Source organism: Puntigrus tetrazona, chromosome 24, assembly GCF_018831695.1.
Source record: "Puntigrus tetrazona isolate hp1 chromosome 24, ASM1883169v1, whole genome shotgun sequence".
Classification (NCBI taxonomy): Eukaryota; Metazoa; Chordata; class Actinopteri; order Cypriniformes; family Cyprinidae; genus Puntigrus; species Puntigrus tetrazona.
Genome location: NC_056722.1, coordinates 1,319,990 through 1,339,149, shown reverse-complemented (window position 1 = coordinate 1,339,149; position 19,160 = coordinate 1,319,990). Strand labels below are relative to the sequence as shown.

The following is a 19,160-nucleotide window of genomic DNA, read 5'->3' as shown; positions in this document are numbered from 1 at the left end:
CTGTTGTTTAATCTGAACCGCAGATTCAAACACACACACTTGTGATAGCTTTCATGTCTTTAACTCTTTCTCTGTCTCTCGCTGTGCATCTCTCTCTCTCTCTCTCTCTCTCTCTCTCTCTCTCTCTCTCTCTCTCTCTCTCTCTCTCTCTCTCTCTCTCTCTCTCTCTCTCTCTCTCTCTCTCTCTCGTGGAACTGCACTGAGAGGTCAATTGCTCTACAGCCTATTAGCAGTGCATGCCTGACTGTGCTGCCCCTCACTACATCACAGTTCACACGGACCACACACACTTGTCTGAAAGTCTCGTATACCGTGAACACTCCTAAAGTCTGAAACTAACATGCCTACAGTCATGAAACAGTCCTGATAAATGTTCTACTGATCTAAAGACGGTTCCTAGGGAAACAGACTTAAATTATTTACAAATTTTAAAAAGAGCGTATAAGAGTTTTCATGTATAAGATCTAAATATTATCTCTTATTTATGGAAAATTACAGTGCCCTGCTACAACCTTTTGCAGAATGAATCGGAAAATACATACCAGTTAACAACGTCCAGTTACAAAAAAACTACATTTAATCTGTATGATATGATCACTAGCCGGTTTGTTGTATTTAACAAAATCCAAAACCAATAATAATAAAAAAACACTTTTTTCTAGAAATAAAATAAATGTTAATTGTATTTTATTGTAGTTATAGTTGCCATTTTCATTTAATTTAATTTGAAATTATTAAAAACTACAGGCATGTAAAATGCCATAACACAATAAAAGTTAAATATATATAAACTATTCTTAAGATTTTGGATTGTTTTTCAGTGTAATATTCCAGTGCATAATACTTATATAATATATAAGTTCAGGTTCCTCCTTTAATGTAAATCTATGGGATTTTTCACCCCTTAGAAATCGTAATTGTATTCAGTCATTCATAAAGTAGTATAACACATGCACCTTTCATCAAAAGTTTGATTTATCATTCATCATTGATGTCAGAGGTGTTGCCCTCTTCAGTATCCCACTGGGACATCTCCTTTCAGGCGGAGCGCTGGTTCTTGATATGAGGTGGAGATGAAGACAAACTCGAAATGTAATTTCTGTGGTTCTGTTGCATGTGACTATTAATAGAGCAGCAGACAGGACACAGACAGATTAGGGGCTCCGAGCCAGTGGGCTTGATGGGTAATGAAACTAGTACAGCACTCAGCGTTCACTGTTTGTTTGCGTGAATGACGGTCTCCATTGAGAAGCTTGTGTATTTTTCATGTGTCGTATGCTGCGGGGATCAATGGGAGTAATTACGCTTTGGCGCGCGCATAATAATTCACGCCAGTTTTTCGTTGCATCACTTGACACGATCTTTGCTTTCACTGTTGCGGTTTTTATATAAAAACGCGTCTATTCCGTCCCAGACAGACGAGAACCAACAGGAGATTATCTTTGTCTTCCTCTTTTCCCTCCTCTTTATCTTCCTCTATCGTCGGTGCTTCTTCTCCAGCCCTCTGGGCCACAGTGATGAATAAAGATGGCTCATATAAGTTTCAATCACCATGGAAACGCAGCACTCCCAGGGATTTAAGAGAAAGAAGCTGACGCCCAAATCTGTGAGGAATGTTCCGGCACGCTCCAGAGGAGCGCGGTACAGAGCTCTCTCTCTATCTGTCTTTCTCTCTCTCTCTCTCTCCTCACGACGCGACACAGAAAAACACACTCTAACGCTGCCGTGCCGCCCAGACGAAGCGTGCATGTGCTCCTGAGTCTTCAGAGGCGATGATTTCTAGAAGAAGATGCAAGTGATGTTGTCTCAGGATAATTGTGGCTTTTAACGCAGGTACGAAAGAACCGGAAAGGCTGGGAATACTAGTTTTTCACTTAAATGCGCCATAATCAATACATCACAGCCGTTTCGGTCCATTACTCTCAAAAAGGGAGTTTACACAAACATTTTCTTAACGCCACTCGTGCTTGCGAGATATATTTATTTATATATATTTTTTTATATTAGCAGTTTTTAGCTTAATAATTGGTGTAGTAAAGGTCTAAGTGGTACAATATAAAACCCTTACACACAAAAAGCTTTTTTTTAGAGCAATAAACCATGACTAATTAGGCAATAAGTTAATAAACTATAAAAATTGTATAGCTGTACTGTTTCCATAGTAGCAAAAACAATCAATTTATTTTAAGACTTGGTGGGAAACGTTTATTTTTGATGCTTAAAAGTGATTTAAGCTATAAAGAAATTATATGATAATGTTATTATATGGAAATAAATTATATATAATTAATCATTATTAAACAGTAAATATGAGAAATAATATGTATGTGTGGTCAAGGCATATTGTTTATAACTACAGTAAAGAATGTTAATTTTAAGGTGTTAAAATATTTAAAATAAAAACTAATAAAATAATAAATATGCAACAAAAAACTAAATATATTTATTTTTGGTTAAAAATGTTGGGATAACTCATAATCAATTTTTTTATTTTTTACTTTATATTTATATGATTATTATATATAATGCAACATATAAACGCATGAAATATGACATTAATTATAACAAATTAGATTAATTATATATTTGATTACTATGTTATTATATTAAAATGATATTTGTGATCATTTTTAAAGTAGGAAATTAGTGGAGAGATATAACATGAATGTTTCTAGTTACTTAGAAAATGCATGCAATTATCAATATCGTTAATCAGAGGTTTCTCTCTGTCCTGTCTGTGTGTGTTTGAATTATCTGGTTGATTAGCTCCTTGCACTTCTAATCAAGTCATCAAGACTCTGTAACGCTCCTCAAAAAAAAAAAATCACTGCTAAATCGAGCATTTGTAATCAATATGTATATGAGAGCGAAAAGAAAAAGTAGGGAACTTTGTGTGCGCGCGGGTTTGTGACAAAGAGGAAGAAAAGACAGAATGTGCGCAGGCAAACAGAAAAAAACTGTCAATAAAATATCCTGTTTGTTTTGCCTCAAACCCAATAGAAAAAAACAGTAAACTTCCATCCGGTCTGCAGATCAGTAAGTCCTTCTCTCTGCACACGTCAATGGATTTATTGTCTGCTGAAAGCAGGAATTCTCAATCTCTTCTCAGCCTGGAGTCTTTGGTCTCATCTCCCCTCATCTCACTCTGAGCCTCCGCAGCAGATCCGCGGCTTCGTAGAGATATTTCTCTCCACGCTCCTGGAGAATAAAACTACCTGTTGTTCTATCCTTCCTTTATTAAATAATACTTTACAGAGTTGGAAAACCCCCTTGGTGTGTGATAAGGAACAGATCTCTACAAACTTTGAGTCAAATATTTGGTCTCTAAAACCCCACGAGACAAAAATTGCGTTTGGGAAGTTATACAGTAGAATGCTCTTGAGCTTTGTATAAATAAAAAATCATTAGCTAGTTTGATATATGTACAACACAAACACACACACACACAATAGGTGCTGATTCATTCAAGAAATAAATGTCACTCTCTGTAATGAGTCACTGAATCATTCTAATGCTATCTCATAACCTATTCGTATGTATTTTACAAGCTGGTTAATTCGTACGACCTCACTGACCCCAGTGTTTCGTAGGTTCAGAGGTGGGTTTAGGTCATTCGTACAAATTCATGCAAATTGTGCATCTCGTAAAATCAAACATTTTATGAATTTGTATGAATTTGCATGATTTAGCCACCTCTTAAAATATCTTGCTAAACATTCGCATTCATGTTTTTTTTTTACCTTTTTACCTTTTTTTTAGTACTGTTATGATAAATACGATAAACCTTTCAGAACTAAATCTATTAAATAACTAGAGTGTCTGGCACCCATAAGTCACGAGGACACTTGTAGCATACAAACGACACCAAAAAATGTATTTAAAGTTTGTGAATCCTTGTATAAACAAATAAAACAAAACAGCATGCCATGCTCGTCTGCTCAAATCCTTAAAACCCCTCCCGTTCTCAAGCAGCCGTCTCATCCAGAACAGGTTTAACTACAACTGCCTTCACTTCCTTATTTATGCCCTTATTTTCGCGCTGATAATCTGCGAGCTCTGAGAAAGATTCAACCTCGTCGTCAGAGCGCAGATGAGAAGTTCACAAAACCATCAGGTACGTATCCAACAATTCAAACTCGACTAATGGTTTGATGTAAAATGCTTCGAATCATAACCTCTGTGATGCATGTATTATGTTCGCTTCTGCTTCGAAGCTTGTTCTTTTAATGATTCGCAAGCTTATGAAATAACCGCTTATTTAATTCAGAGCTGATTATGGGGACTTCTCAGAGCAAGGATAAGATGCAGTGCAACAGGTACCTGAATGGAAAAGGTCCTCCGCCGCTGACTGAGTCAGGTGAGCTTCCGAACGATTTCATTGGTCAGTCTGACACATGGAACGACAAATGGAACACTTTTAAGAATGCATGAATGTTATTGCATCACATGATAAAATATGAACCTATAGGGCTTTCGTTTTATACAAAAAGGAAAGAAAGTACTAATTTTCTTCCAATAAATCTGCTATTGCGTATTGTGATTATGGAATCGCTTTCGTTACAACCCACTTTGCACAGAAGCTTCACAAATGTTTGGAGACTTCAGACAATTAATTGAAAATGTTTCTACGGCAGTTTATGTAATAAAGCACACCTGAGTGAGTTTGAAGGCCGGCATCAGTCACTTACATTCGCCTGTATGGACCTGTCCGTTCAAAATAATCGATGATTAGCTCAGGAATGTGAAGTTAGCACTTATTTAGCGTCTGTTTTATTTAAAAGTTGTTCACGCAGGTGGTCAAGGACCAAACAAGAGCAAAAAGAATAGCGTGATAAAACAAGGAAACCAGCCAGACGGAGGGGAGATGAATTGGAACATCGAGAGACGGAGTTTGCCGGGACATGCTGACTGCGACACCATTGAAATCGTCTTTCGTTTTGATGATGGAATCCAGTCGGTGAGCTCATCGTGCGCTCTTCACTTCGACAGTGTTTTAGTATCGGGGTGAATAGACACACCTTTTCAGTGTATCACTGACAACTCTAAAACATCTCAGTTATCCGTCTCTCTGCTCTGTGGAATCCTGTCTGGCCTGTTTCTCATTCACTTCCACGGGGCAAATGGAGACACTGACAGATGTGTGCTGATAACTACTGAATCCCCTGTCATGATAGGCACTAATGCCTGAAGTGTTTATAAAGCACTTTGCTTGAGCTTTCGTATAGAGTCCATCAGGTTTTGTTGCTGTTGTTTTTTAAATCAGCTGTTTTTCATGGGAATAATAACTTGAAAAACAGCTTTACTGAGGCTTTACCTTTGTTTTAAGTAAATTAATTATTCTAAATAACAAATAAATATGCTTTCATATCATTTGTAATATATATATATATATATATGTTATTTTTTTTTAATTTGTGCATTAAAATTTTTAATAATTTCAATGTTTTGGTAATGGATTCTTGGCTTTCATGACCAAATTCAATCAAAATTAAACAAATAAAAAACAAATAAAACAAATAAAAAAACTTTAGAAATGTTTTACTTTAAATGCAATGAATGTAGAATATATGAAAGTTTCCCTTTTTAAAATAAGTTACAAAAAGGAACTTTTTCCACAATATTCAGATTTTTTTTTAAAAATGCACCTGTATACATTTTATAGATTTGAAGTTCAACCTGAAGTACTAAAATAACTAAAAATAATGAAGATTTAATAACATACATATGGACATGTTTACAACAATAATAGTTTTTGTAAAACTCCTGTTATTATCAATTAATATCAGTCAAACTGCAGTTGGGTTGTTTTGATTAAATAATAATTAAAAACGCAGCTAATTAACACAAAAAACAACACAATAACTTATACATACTCATATACATACTGGCCTTGCAGGACAAGCATCCTCATCCAGGACACAGATACAAAGGCACTGCATTTCTGGCCTTCCTGCCTCAAAACACCACAGGGACCAAGATCCTCCGGCTACTGCAGCAGGCCTTCGACCACAAACTGCTGTTCACTGTCGCAGCCAATAGCAGCGGTGAATACTGCGTGATGCCCGCAGACATACCACTGAAGACTCTGGACAGCGGGGGACCTGGAAGGTACGTAATAATTATGAATTACAAATAATAGATCAATGTTCACAGTTCCTCTTCATTGCTGAGTTCAAATTTAAATATCGTCACTTTACTAAATGATAACAAAAATACCCAGAGAAGATGTGCGGTGTATTTTTTTATGGTTTAAATATTTTAAATTGAAAATATCGATTTTTAATCAAAAATGAAAATGAATTTATTTTAAAACTATATTCAGGTTTTAAAATAAAATATTAAATTAATTTATTCTAAATGAATTTGATGACTTAACCATAACGATAATTAAACAATAATAATATAAATAATAAATATATAATATATTTTAATATATTTAGTATTTTAATAATGATTAATATTCATTTTAATAAATCAGTAATAAAATCTAATTTCAGAAATGTTTTAAAATCATTATGTTTAGTATTTAGTTTTTTTTTTTTTTATATTTATCTCTCAGCTAAGTGTACATTTTAATGTTGAAGTTATGTATTAATCCAGTACTTTTCTCTGTCCTATTGTATCAGCTTGGGCTATCCAGATCCAACGTACCTAAAAACAGTGAGGAAAAGTCTCAAGGTAAAGGGGATCAAATGAGAGAAAATGGACCGCTACAGCTGTTGATTCCTAACCTCAACATGACCCTGCGCGATCAAGATATAGATATATATGTGGCATGATTGCGTGGAGTTTCTACAGATGGTATGCATGGTCAAGGCTGATCAGTTTGAGAATGAGGACCTTTATATGCCGAGACCAAGTTGCAAAGATGCACGTGGTGACTTGTGAGATGCGATATATTTTCTATAAAAAAATGAAGAATGAAGTAAGACAGTATTGTATACATTGCAAGCCATTGTATAGTATGTTTGTTTAAACTGTTTCAAATAATTTAAAATAAAGAAATTGTAATATATTTATGATTGATATTTAGCTTTCATTTGTAAATGTTAGTACATCAATTTATTATTTTCAATCCAATATCTATTTTCAGCTTTCAGTTAACAAACATTGCTTTTAAAGGTTTTATTTTAATATATTTTTAGATTTATATTTAGCTTCATTTTGTGTATTAGTTTAAAAAATGTTAGCAAATTGAATATTTTTCAGTTTTTCACCCCATATCTATTTTCATCTTTCAGTTAACATGTATGGATTTTAATGGTTTTATTTTATTTTTATTTAACAAAAACATCACTTATTCCGATTATTTAAATGCGTCTGACTGAAATATCAATTATAACAGGTTATTATAACTGAAGAAAATAAAGAATCAACATCACAGACAGCGAGCACCGCATAGTGCTCTTCTCCACCTGCTCAGCCCGCACCGCCTGCCAGGTGAAGTCAACACATCCTCTGCAATATTTCCTCCGTGCCTGAAATGTGTCTGCACATTGCCGAGTGTGAACTTTCCCAGGCTGACGGTGGCCCTCTGTTCTCCTCAAACTGAATTACACACCAGGCTTCATACTCACAATAAAGAGTAATCGGATTGGCAGGCCCCATTAGAGAGGGCTCCGTCATCTCCAGGGGCGTTCTTAAACCACTTTCTCGTGGACGCTCCGCCAGGAGTCATCCGTCCCGACTGTCAGCCTCCACCACGACTCTGACAGCTATCAAATCTGTTCCTGCCCCATCCTCCTTCAATCTGCGTGGCTCCCCGCTCCTCCGTCACAGCTCCCTCTCTCTCCGTTCATGACCCGGAGGAACCAGGCTCTGTCTGGATGGGACACAAACCTGCCTATGACTACATATAGGGCTGGGCAATATATTTTACGATATATTCATGCGCATTCTTTGATTGGCGGTAAATCTCCATCGCCTGTTTTCAAATGGAGTGGCAATTAATACAGCTGTGTTTGAAAACATGATGGAGATTCGCCGCTAATCAAAGAACTGGTACTGCTAGTTTATTGCAAAGAATACATGGATTTATAAAATTTATGAAATGATTCGTTTCAGTCTTTTTGAGTGGAACTTCTCCAAACCGGAAGTGCCAGCCATAAATTAAAATGCAGGAGACCTGTTAGAAAAACGGGCAGATAGTGAATCTGAGGTCTCGCACGTTCACCGAAATAGTTCTGCGTTGCAAAATAAGCTGGATATGTGAAATTGAGGTGAGTCGAATCGTCATTGTCATAAGCAATAGAAGGTTCAGAAATCGTTGGCGCTCTCTTCACGAGGGGAGTGTTTGTGGTGTTTTGCCGTGTCTTCTCCACTGGGGGGCTGAGTGTTGGTTTGTGCGCCAGTTGCTTGTGATGAATGAGCAGAGGGTGTGTTTTCATTAGGCTGTTTAATTTGGAGCACAATTAGACTTCATCCTCTTTTAGAAGACAAAGCAGATTCTAAAGTTGTTAATTAAAAGGCCGAGTCACAGACAGTGAAGATGGATGTGAAAGCAAGGAATGCTCTCCAACAACAACACTGCGCTCCAAAGTCAATTTCTCCTTGTCTAACTAGCTGCTCTCCTCTCCCTTTCAAAACTAGTTGGTAATCACTACCTAGTTCCATGGTTTGTCTTCTCTGTTCTGATTTGTCCTTTCTCATCTACTGTCTTTTTTGTGTTATCTCATCTCCACTGCTCTCAAATTATTGCTCTCATCATCTCCTCTCCTTTTCTTTCCTCTCATCTCATACTTTCTCCTCTTCTCTCCTGTCTCTTCATCTACTCTTTTTTTGTCTCATCATTATAAATCTCATCTTCTCATCCCCTTGCATTATATTTCTCTCATCTCCTTTTTTTGCTCTCTGCTCTCTTCTCATCATATCTCATCTCTGATGTTGCCTTGTCTCATCTCCTCTTGTATTTTCTCATCTCATTTCTTTCTACTTTGTTCTCATCTCCTTTAATCATCTTTTCACTCGTCTCTTTTTGTGCTGAACTCATCTTTTCTCATCATGTCTCATTGCTGCTGTTGTCTTGTCTGATCTCCTTTCCTCTTGTCTCATTTTATGTCATCCCCTTCCTTCTCATCTTGTCTCATTTACCTTTTTTGTGCTCTTTTCTCATCTTTCTTATGTTCTGCTCTTGTCTGCTCATGTCTCTTTTTATCTCATCTCTTCCCTTTTCTTATTTGCTTTGCTCTCTTCTCAACACCCGTCTACTTTTATGTTTTTTCATATTTTTCTCCTTGATATCTCTTTTTTGTGCTTTGTTCATCTTCTCATCTTCTCTGTTCTTTTCTCCTCATATCTCTTTTCATCCTTCCTCAGCATTCAGCTGGTCTTTCCTTTCCTCTTATTCTTTGCTCTGCTCTTATCTTCATCTAACCTCCTCATTTCATTTTTTTCTCCTCCGTTCACACTTAAAAGAAGAACCTTTTGTCTAAATGGTTCCATAAAGAACCCTTCTGTTTTACAAAAAGTTCTTGAAGGTGAAGGTTCTTAGGTTAGAAAGACATACTTTAAAGAACCTTTGACTGAATAGTTCTTTGTGGAACCAAAAATGGCATCGCAGTGAAAAACCTTTCAAGCACCTTTATTTTTAAGAGTGTTCCTCTTCATCTTTCTGCTCCACTCTTGTCTCATTTCATCTCATCTACTTTTTCTGTCCACTCTTACCTCCAAAGCCACGTTTAACATGTTATGCATTAATGACGACCTCGGGTCGGGCTCGGCTCAGCTCTTTGTTAATTGCACTGCTCCTGTGGGACATTTAACTAAAACACTTTGCAAATAACAGTACGGCTTCTCATAAAAAAAGCACAAAAAGCAAACACAGGTTTCAAAACAGCACGTATCTCATCCGCCGTGACACGGGATGTGTTTTACAAACCGTCACGAGATTCCGTAAGGCCATCAAAACCAAGAAAGCGCGTTTTGACGGACACGGCACTTTCCATTTGTGTCCGTTTTACAATCCCTATAAACCTTGGCGACAAGGGAAGTGAGAAACAATACAGCATCTCTTCGCTTTGAAGCATCCGTGCGAAAACGGCAGCTGCCGTGGCGACGCGGGAAGTGAATCTTCTGAAGGAAATGGTTTATGAAGTACTAAATCTCGATGTGGAGATGGATGGAGTGTTTCTAGCCCTTGTCCCTGCATGCTGATAGGACGGACCTGTCCCTTCAGGTTAACGCTGAGATAAAATGAAGACCTAGGTGAAAGATGACACATTTACAGGGAAGAACGTCGCTAGGAAGCGAAAGAGGAATTACCCATAATTCTTTGCAAACGTATATAGAGAAGTATCTTTTACAGAAGTAACAATATGAATTTTTGATGATGGATACCGAGTCTAGGCGATGCTAATCGCTCAAAAGCTCGACGGAATGAGCGAGGAGGAAGAACAGTAGATGTGTAGACACGTCTCGGTTGGGGAGGGGAGCGTGTCTCGGTTTGATTTACGATGCTGTCGTTCGGTATCCTCTCAGGTACCTGTTGTCTTGCTTTCATAAAGCCACCAACACAAACGCATTCACTCTTTAGCCTTCCAGCTCCATTCATCAGCGCAGAAGGTCCCCGTTCGGCTCTTTTCATCTCAGGGTCTTCACGGACGCTCTTCTTTACACGGCCAAATCAAAGCGGTCAGAGATCGGCCCTTGCGATAACCTCCAGCCTCTTTGTGCTCTAAGGTTAGTCCCGCTCTGTATCCGGCTGCCACACGCAGTCACCATGAACAGATATCTCACTCTGAACTGAATGGACCCGGGGTTTCTAAAGAGTCAATCCTGTGATAGTGGGGTCTGCTATGTGTCGGTGGCCTTTAGCTGAGAGAGATGGAAAGATAGACGTGCTGCTCTCCACTTCTCCATTCGCAGGACTGTACAAAGAGCTCAGAGCTTTGGGTCCGAGCGCTTTTAGGGTCTGGCATTAGAAAATCTGCTGTGGTAAACGTGGACTGCGATGTCGCCTCTTATCTCTCCAAAGCCACAGTGATTTCAGACAGCTAATACATTTTTAGTACTGATAGAATTCTAATATGCATTTTTGCGTTATCCATCAAACTAACTATATTTATTATGGATATGAGCTAAATTTTGTTGGCAATTAAATAAATAAATAACTTCTTAAACTTATTCTTAAAGTTATTTTTCATTAATTACTAAAAATAAATTAATTAGAAACAAATTAAATCTACGGGTACATAGAAATACAAACACAAATTAATTCAAGTGACAAAAGCATGTAACAAGTTACTAGAATTAATGTAAAAACTGAAAAATATTAAATAAAATAATAAACTAAAATAGCAAAATACTAAAAAAACGGCACTGGATCTGAGGTAAGAAACAACATGAAAAAATGCAAAATGCAAAACAAACAAATTCAATTAATTAAAACGTTTTTGACTGTTTTTGAAAGCTTTTGAACTTTAACCCTTTGAAGGTTCATAGGTCACACGGACGAAGACAGATTATATAAAAAAAATTCTTAGAGTCACATTTATCTTGAACATGATAGTATTTTTACATTTTTCTGTCACACCATAGGACACACTGATGTCAAATAAAAACTGGACTGTGCATGAGAGAGGTTTATCTTTAACTTTAGAGCTTTTCTTTTTGTTTTTTGTTTGCATATTTCTGACACACCATACGTCACACTGATATGTCAACTACCCAGATAGATAGACGGAGCTGAAATTGCTTAATCAGGCTGTGATATGAACATTGAGAGGCTTTGGCAGGGTTTTATGGTGCTTTTCGTCCCCAGAATTGATCCAAGCTTGTCCTGGTGGGTGAACAGCTCCTCTAGGTGGATGAGCCGAACTGCCCAATCTCTCTTGGCACTTTGTGATTTATGACCTTTTTGGTGACAAATCGCCTCGGTTACACCGCATCGGAATAGCTGCGCATAGAGTCGGCCTACCTTAAATCAATGGCCCATTGTTCCTCCTCCGTGGACTCTGAGGCTGCCGAACAGGGACAAAGCCACCCAGATCTGCTGGAGAACAACATTGCTTTTAGAGAGCTCAGAAAATGGTGAACTTCACAAAACTACTCAACATATTCATTCAACCCTGTATTAAAAAGCAGACATGTTCACGTTCAGCTGTTCTTGATGCTTTCCGTGATATTTAAGGGCAGATACATTTAAAATCAATGACATCACAACAATTACCCAGCATGCAGGAAAGTGTGTGTGTGTGTCTGTGTGTGTGTGTGTTAGGGGTCAGTCATTAAAGGAATAATTCACTCAGAACTCAATTATTGCTGGTAATTTTCTCACCCTTACAACATTCAAGATGTAGATGAGAGAAATGTAGTATGTAGTATCAGTGGATCCTCTGTAGTGAATGGGTGCCGTCAGAATGAGAATCCAAAATAGCTGAAAAAAACATCACAATAATTCACAAGTTATCCACATGACTCCAGGACATGCGTGTTTGTAGAAACAAATTCATCATTAGTGATTACAGATTATGAAAACTGTAATAAGTAGGTTGGTAAGTAAGCTGGGTAATATATTCACTGTTTTCTCATGATGTAACAATTTCATTCTCAACATTTTATTCAGAATGTTTTATTCAGAATGTGTTCAAATTTTTATTTAGACTTTTTTCTTGAAAAATTACGGTTTAACAACATTAATCTCCAAATGGTTTTATTTTCGTGTTATTGCTTGGCCCTAATCCTCTTTCGTATCATACAAAGGAGGTTGGCTGACAAAACATTTTCAGTATCCTCGCATTATACACGCACATTAATAAACATGAAAAACTGCTAATGATAGTACACACCCAGAGTCTTTTAGGTTGTTAATATTTTTGCATCCAAATTTAGAAATATGGTTTATAAATTTATTTATATGACATTTGAATATAATATATAATATTCTCTTCACATTAAAGTCCAACTTATTTGTTTGGAATGGTTTTGAACAGTTTTTTCCCATAAACTGTGTTTGACTTGTGTACAATTCTCTACCGATTCAGTTGGCATCAACTATTTTTTATCTTCTGGATACAGCGGTGCTATGGATAGAGGAGCGTTGGTAACCAAACACATCCATAAGTAATGGAAGTCTATGGGAACTGAGCTTGTATTTATAGGTGAACTTTCCTTTGAGACTCATGAAAAATGTGGCATAATGACATCACATCAGTCATCAGGACTGACCTTACAATAAACTCTGATGACTTACTTTGTTTCCCTGCTCCTAAAGGTCAGAGTTTCCTCAATCTATGTCCAGATGGATGCACTGAGAGCTATTCAATGTTATTCTTTTATCGTGTGTCCATGTCACATACAATATTTCTCCCAAGTCACTGAATCAGCCTTTCATTTGTCCATTGCTCTATGCTGATGTTGCAAATTTTTCTCATGGTGACAATTTTAAAGGTACAGTCTGATTATTTTAAGATGTCGGTCTGTTTTTATATAATTGATATTTTTTTGTTATGTGTCCCACCTGTTCACATGAATAATAATGTTTGGGACAGGATGTGAGGTTCTATAGCTGAATATGTACTGACATTATGACACAAGGATTTAAATGTTTTCCTATATAAAAGATGCAGGACGGTTGAGGGTGTATTAGTCTGTTTTATTTATGTATGTATTTATTTAGTTATGTTTTTAAAACTATTACGGTTACAAAAGAGGTAAAGGTATGTGTATTTTATTATCTATATATGTATGTCTATGCAGTATATTTATACTTTTGCCTTCATACCTTAATCAGCTTTTTTACATAATGTATTGCTAACCAATATTACAATAGAGGGCTTTCATACAATAATTAAAACGAAACTTATCATGAAATATGCAAACTGAGCAATTCTTACAAACTTAAAAGACTGTAATAAATGTCAATAAAATGCGTAAAAAGTAACATAAAACAGCCAAGAGCATAAATGTTATAAAAGGAAGTATTTAAATAAAATTAAATGTGATGCAATACAGATGGTTTGGACAGTACATTGCGTGGGGATTTTCAGATTTTTTCAAAATCACAGTATGCATGAAAAATCAATTTTAAAACAAGATAACTTACAACTTATCAACAGATTTTTACTCTAGAATTTTCCTTTTTTTTTTTTAGTAGTCCAATATGTTTGGTATTTTTAAGAAGAAAAAAACGTACCCGATGCATAGAAAAATATTAAAGATCCCTATATCAATAACTATTTGTTAAAATTTTGTTTTATATTTGAACAAAAGTTTAAAAGAACGGAAGTCATTTGACGTCGAATTTTTTCTAACATTATGAATACTCTTGTCACTATTTCATATAACATTTTTTTTTTTCAAAAACAAAAATTCCTTTTCTTGGTAGTGTATCCTTGACTTAGCAACCACCGCTAATTGATCGACCTAATTGGCCTGATTGGTCCCCTGTGAATGCTTCCTCTGAAAAAAAAAAGAAAAAAAAAGAAAAGATTTTTAAAGATTTCCTGAAGCGAGTGTCTATCCTGATCAGCGGTTACAGCAGCAGAGCTGACAGAATGAAGCGCTAATGGCAGGCCTGAGAACTCTCTTTTATGTCTTAATAAACCTCCCTCGCTCTCTTTCTCTCTTTTTCTCCAGCCACCAATGAGAGACAATGCTTTTTCTCGGTCTGAGATAGGAGGCTGCCCACAGAGGATTAGCTTCCTGTCAGTGGGTCTGTCTCTTAATGAGTGGGACTTCACATAACCTTCAAACTGGGCCGTGGAGCCGCCCAATGCCTGACAGCTCGGCCCATCTCCCCTCGCACCAATAAATGTCAAGCGCTGATCTCTCTCTCTCCATCTCTCCCATCGCCTTGCTCGGTCTTAACGGGGGTCCCATAAATCTAACTGCCCCTTTTCTCCCAGGTCTGAGTCGAGGCCTGAAAAATGACAGTTCCTCGGCGCTCATTTTTATTCTTTATTTCATCTCCTCCTGTCTATCCTCCCGACCTGTATTTAAAGCACCGATACAACGTCCGTTTGACTGTAGGGCTCGAGGTGCGAAGCGAGTGACTTCATAACTCACCTTAGATTAACAGAGAGAACGACCGCGGGAGAAAGAGAGGGAGAAGTGAAGAAATTGAATGGGTTATGGGGTTATTTGAAGGGCACCGCAGTGGCTTTGTCATTCTCAAAGTGATCTTTGGCATCAATTTCTTATTACATAATACATCACTCCAATCAGGAGCGGGGTTTGTTTGTGGTCGAGGGTGTTTACGAAGCTCTGTAAATGATTATGGGTCGCTCTGTGTCTCTTCATTACGGACCAGGGGAGAGTGAGAGGGAGTCTCCGTCGGCGTGTCCCGGGGCAGAGCGTTATAAAGGGCGCAGGGCCTTACAGGCTCATCTGTGAGTGTGTTTTGTACACATATGAAGACATACATCACTGCCACTATGTTAAATTGCTAAATTACTTTTTGTGACAGCAGAATTCATGTTTATAGCTGTTAAGATTGCTTTGGAAAACAAAAAAATCTTAAAGATGTAGCTTGTTTGCGTCTAATTTTGCTTTAGTGTCCTGTTCAAGTCAAAATGGCAAAATGCATGTCGGTCTGCGGTGTTAAAAGAAACAAAACTGTCATTTGCAATTTGAAATTTATTTTTACATTATTATTATTATTTAAAAGTTCTTTTTTTAATTTGTATATAAATTTGCACACACATATATATATATATATATATATATATATATATATATATATATCACCATAGCAATTGTAAAAATATAATTATAAAATTTAATTATATATAAGCATAATTTAATATTTAACATCATTATATTTTATATTTTATCATATTTTCGGAAGAAATACTCAAGTAAATAATTAAATATTTAATTGAACTTTTATTTAACATATTATAATTATATTTTTATTTTAAAAATTTGATGAAATTAGTAAAATCCTTTATTAATCCTTATAAAATCCTTTAGTGGAGTTAGTAGAGTAAACCGATGCTCGCATCTGAATGGAATTTCAGCCATGAATGGAGCGCATGTTTTCATTCAAGTAAAAAAAAAAAAAAAAAAAAAAAAAAAAAAAAAAACCAGGTAGGTATTAAACACGCAACATTTCTCTCACTAAAAATAAAACAAAACAAATAAAAAGCTACACTACACTACACTACAATAAACCACATCAGCAAGAACTGTTGACTAAACAAGGAAATCAGCTCCACAATCCACTGAGGTCAACGAAGGCATGAAAGGATGACGAAGAGATGACCTGAGGACAAACTAAGAGGCAGCCGGGTAAAATCTAACAATAAGCAAGCACTCAATTCATGTCATGAAAGTACATTCTAAAATAACCTGGAGCGATCCACCCTGAGCATCCGGTGGACATCACAGGGTCGTGATGGTTATTTTTCATTAAATTAAATGGCACGGCGAAGGTCCTGTCCACCCGCACAATTAGATGCTCACCTCAGACTTGTTTACGGTTTTAAACTGAAAACACATTTATCAGTAATTGGCTGCTGTTCTTTGTTGGGGAGGCCGGGTTATAGATTTATCCCATGGCTCTGCGAACGGTAAAGTAATTAGGACGAGTGCTCTTTAAAGGACCTGAGTTGTGTTGAACAGACTGAGCTCAAGTATGTGTTTAAAACTGACGCAACTGTTGGAATGCTGTCGAGCGGCTTTGCGTTCTCTTTAAGCAGGGACACGTGTGTTTAAGTGGTACGTAAGAAGCCATACAGCTGTCACTTTTATCTAAAGTATAATTTACAATGCACTTAACACATGAAACGAACGCCCGGGAGAAACCTGGTCTCGCTCAAGGGCACATTGACGATTGCTGATCATTTGTATTCTGCATGAATTAAAGGAATAGTTCAACCAAAAATGAAAAGCTGTACGAGTTTCATTTTTTTAAACATAAAAATGTTTTATATATATATATATATATATATATATATATATATATATATATATATATATATATATATATATATATATATATATATATATATATATATGATGTTGCTAGCTCTACAGTTTGAAGAGTTTTTTATTATTTTTATTTTATTATTTTATTATTAGTTTTTATTATTATTTGTTTTTAATAATGATTATCTTTTTACACTTTTTTATTTTCTGATCTAAAAGTGTGTGTCCTCTGGTATGGTTATATATATATATATATATTTATGTAACATTTTATGTTTATATATGTTTATATATATTCTATTTTAAAAATCATATATATGTGTGTGTGTGTATGTTTGAGAATTATTAGGAAGCAAAGTAAAAAAAAATATAAAACCTTAAAACAAGATACATTTTCCTAAGAAGCAGCATTGTGTAAGATATTAAGACATTTTCATAGAAGGTATAGATAGTATCATGAAAGTGTTTGAGGATTATTAAATACTATAGAGCTGTAAAACTATAGACTCCTGCAGGTTATCTTCATTTTTTTTTGTATAGCTGTAGAAACAAATTTAAAACTCAACAACTCGAAGATTAAATGAGCAACGTCTAAACAATAAAACGTTCCTCCTGGTTTTTTCCAAAAAATCTCACTTTAACTCACCCGTCCTCTTAACATGGCCGGACCTCTCAAACAGACGACGTGTTTGAGTCCTATAGCTCCATCTCCATGGCGATTATCACAGCCATTACTACGATCCCGCTATCGTCCTTGATCTCTGTCTCTCTTGGTCGTCATTAAGCCGGAGCATGTTCAGAACACCGCATAACAAATGAGTCTCATCACTCGCCCTTTTAGCTCAACCAATTCTACCAAAAGTGTTTTTTTTTAAACGCCCTCCGCTGGGGAATTGCAATTATTTGTCATTTTAATTCATCTGGTCAGAGGCTGGGAAAAGAAAAGGGACAGGAGCTTGTGTTCGACATAGCGAGCGCTAATGATTCATGGTTCTGTCTCCGGGCCCAAATTAATATTTGAATGTAATTATTACTTCCTCTGCCATTAACGCACAGGCCAAATGAAATCATGTGAGTGAGGATTTCATTAATGCACTGGGAATTTAAAAGGAAAATAATATCACAGGCAAACCACCCCTGCAAATGAGTGGCTGGATGCTTTAAATAGACAATCTGTTGAGCCTTCTAATAGAGGCTGATTCGTGCAGAACCTCATAAAGAGATGAAAAGGTAAAGGCATTTTACTGATGCTTCACTCACACAAATCAGTGGCAAAGGAGAAACCTCAAGGATTTTTAGTATAAGAGAGCAAGAGGATTCGAAACATTTTACTTGCTCTTATTTAAATCTGTAAATCACAAGATAAAGACGTGACCTGACGCATACGGTCACGTACGGATTTTAAGTTTTCCAACTTAACCGAACATCATGGAAGCACGTCAGCAAATAAATGAATAAAAAGGTTATGAGCTGAAAATTTAGATAAAACGTAATCATGGCATTTAAGAAAAAGGGTCGGGGATATGGACCAGTTTAAGCATAATTTCAACATTATCATTATCATTTATTATTAACATTTCATTATCATGCTTTTGTATCTATTTATTATTATTATTATGACTTAGTATCTCCTAATTGTGCTTTTTATGTTAGCATTATAACTCATCTCATAATTCTGCTTTCATGTCATAATTTCGATGTATCTCAAAAATTCATTATGTTGCATCTTCTAATTTTTCGATCATAATTATTACTTGGTACATCATAGTTTTTACTTTTTCGCCATCGTTATGATTGGTGTCCCCTAATTTTGCTTTTTATCTCTTAATTATGACATAGCATCTCGCAGATTCAACCACTCACGCCAGTTTTCTTATAATTATGACTTACGTAATAGTTCATATTTACCAAACCGTGTTTATTTTCTTATGCGACGGAAATGGGTTTTTATATGATTCAGTCAAATTAAAAAATAAAATAAAATGCACAGTAATTAAATAGCACAATCGGCACAAAATGAATAGTACAGCAATAATAAATGAATAGAATAAAAAGCTAAAACTGGCAAATGGTCAGTAACTGATTAATGACAAAATAAAGACAAAGTAAACCAACTTATCTTAAACTGAGAGGTCTTGGGTGCAACAGATTAATGGTCTCCTTCCAGAGTCCACACATCCCAATCAGAGAACACGTCGGGTTTCTCCCTCCGATTTTTTTCCTGTGAGAAGGGGACAAGATCGGTGATGACAGGCCTAGTGAGGGGGAAGAGATGTCAAAGGGGTGCCGGTGAC

The 19,160-nt window shown here is 36.2% G+C and overlaps 1 protein-coding gene across 2 annotated transcripts; it reads left to right on the top strand.

Moving 5' to 3' along the window:
- The first annotated feature begins 3,962 nt into the window (after positions 1-3,962).
- dtx3l1 (deltex E3 ubiquitin ligase 3L1) lies at positions 3,963-7,015 on the top strand. Of its 2 annotated transcripts, none has more exons than XM_043225859.1 (5): positions 3,963-4,114; positions 4,268-4,357; positions 4,794-4,957; positions 5,897-6,108; positions 6,627-7,015. In XM_043225859.1, exons 2-5 carry the CDS (start codon positions 4,276-4,278, stop codon positions 6,694-6,696), a joined length of 528 nt encoding a protein of 175 aa, XP_043081794.1. In that variant the 5' UTR covers positions 3,963-4,114; positions 4,268-4,275; the 3' UTR covers positions 6,697-7,015. The 2 variants fall into 2 exon arrangements, with proteins under 2 accessions (XP_043081794.1, XP_043081793.1); XM_043225858.1 differs by having other exon boundaries at positions 4,782-4,957.
- Positions 7,016-19,160: the final 12,145 nt, after the last annotated feature.

Coding starts and splice junctions, on each gene's coding strand:
- dtx3l1 (XM_043225858.1), top strand. CDS start 4,276: ATGGGGACTTCTCAGAGCAAGGATAAGATGCAGTGCAACAGGTACCTG. Junction 4,358..4,781: donor TCCGCCGCTGACTGAGTCAG/GTGAGCTTCCGA, acceptor TTTATTTAAAAG/TTGTTCACGCAGGTGGTCAA. Junction 6,109..6,626: donor GACAGCGGGGGACCTGGAAG/GTACGTAATAAT, acceptor CTATTGTATCAG/CTTGGGCTATCCAGATCCAA.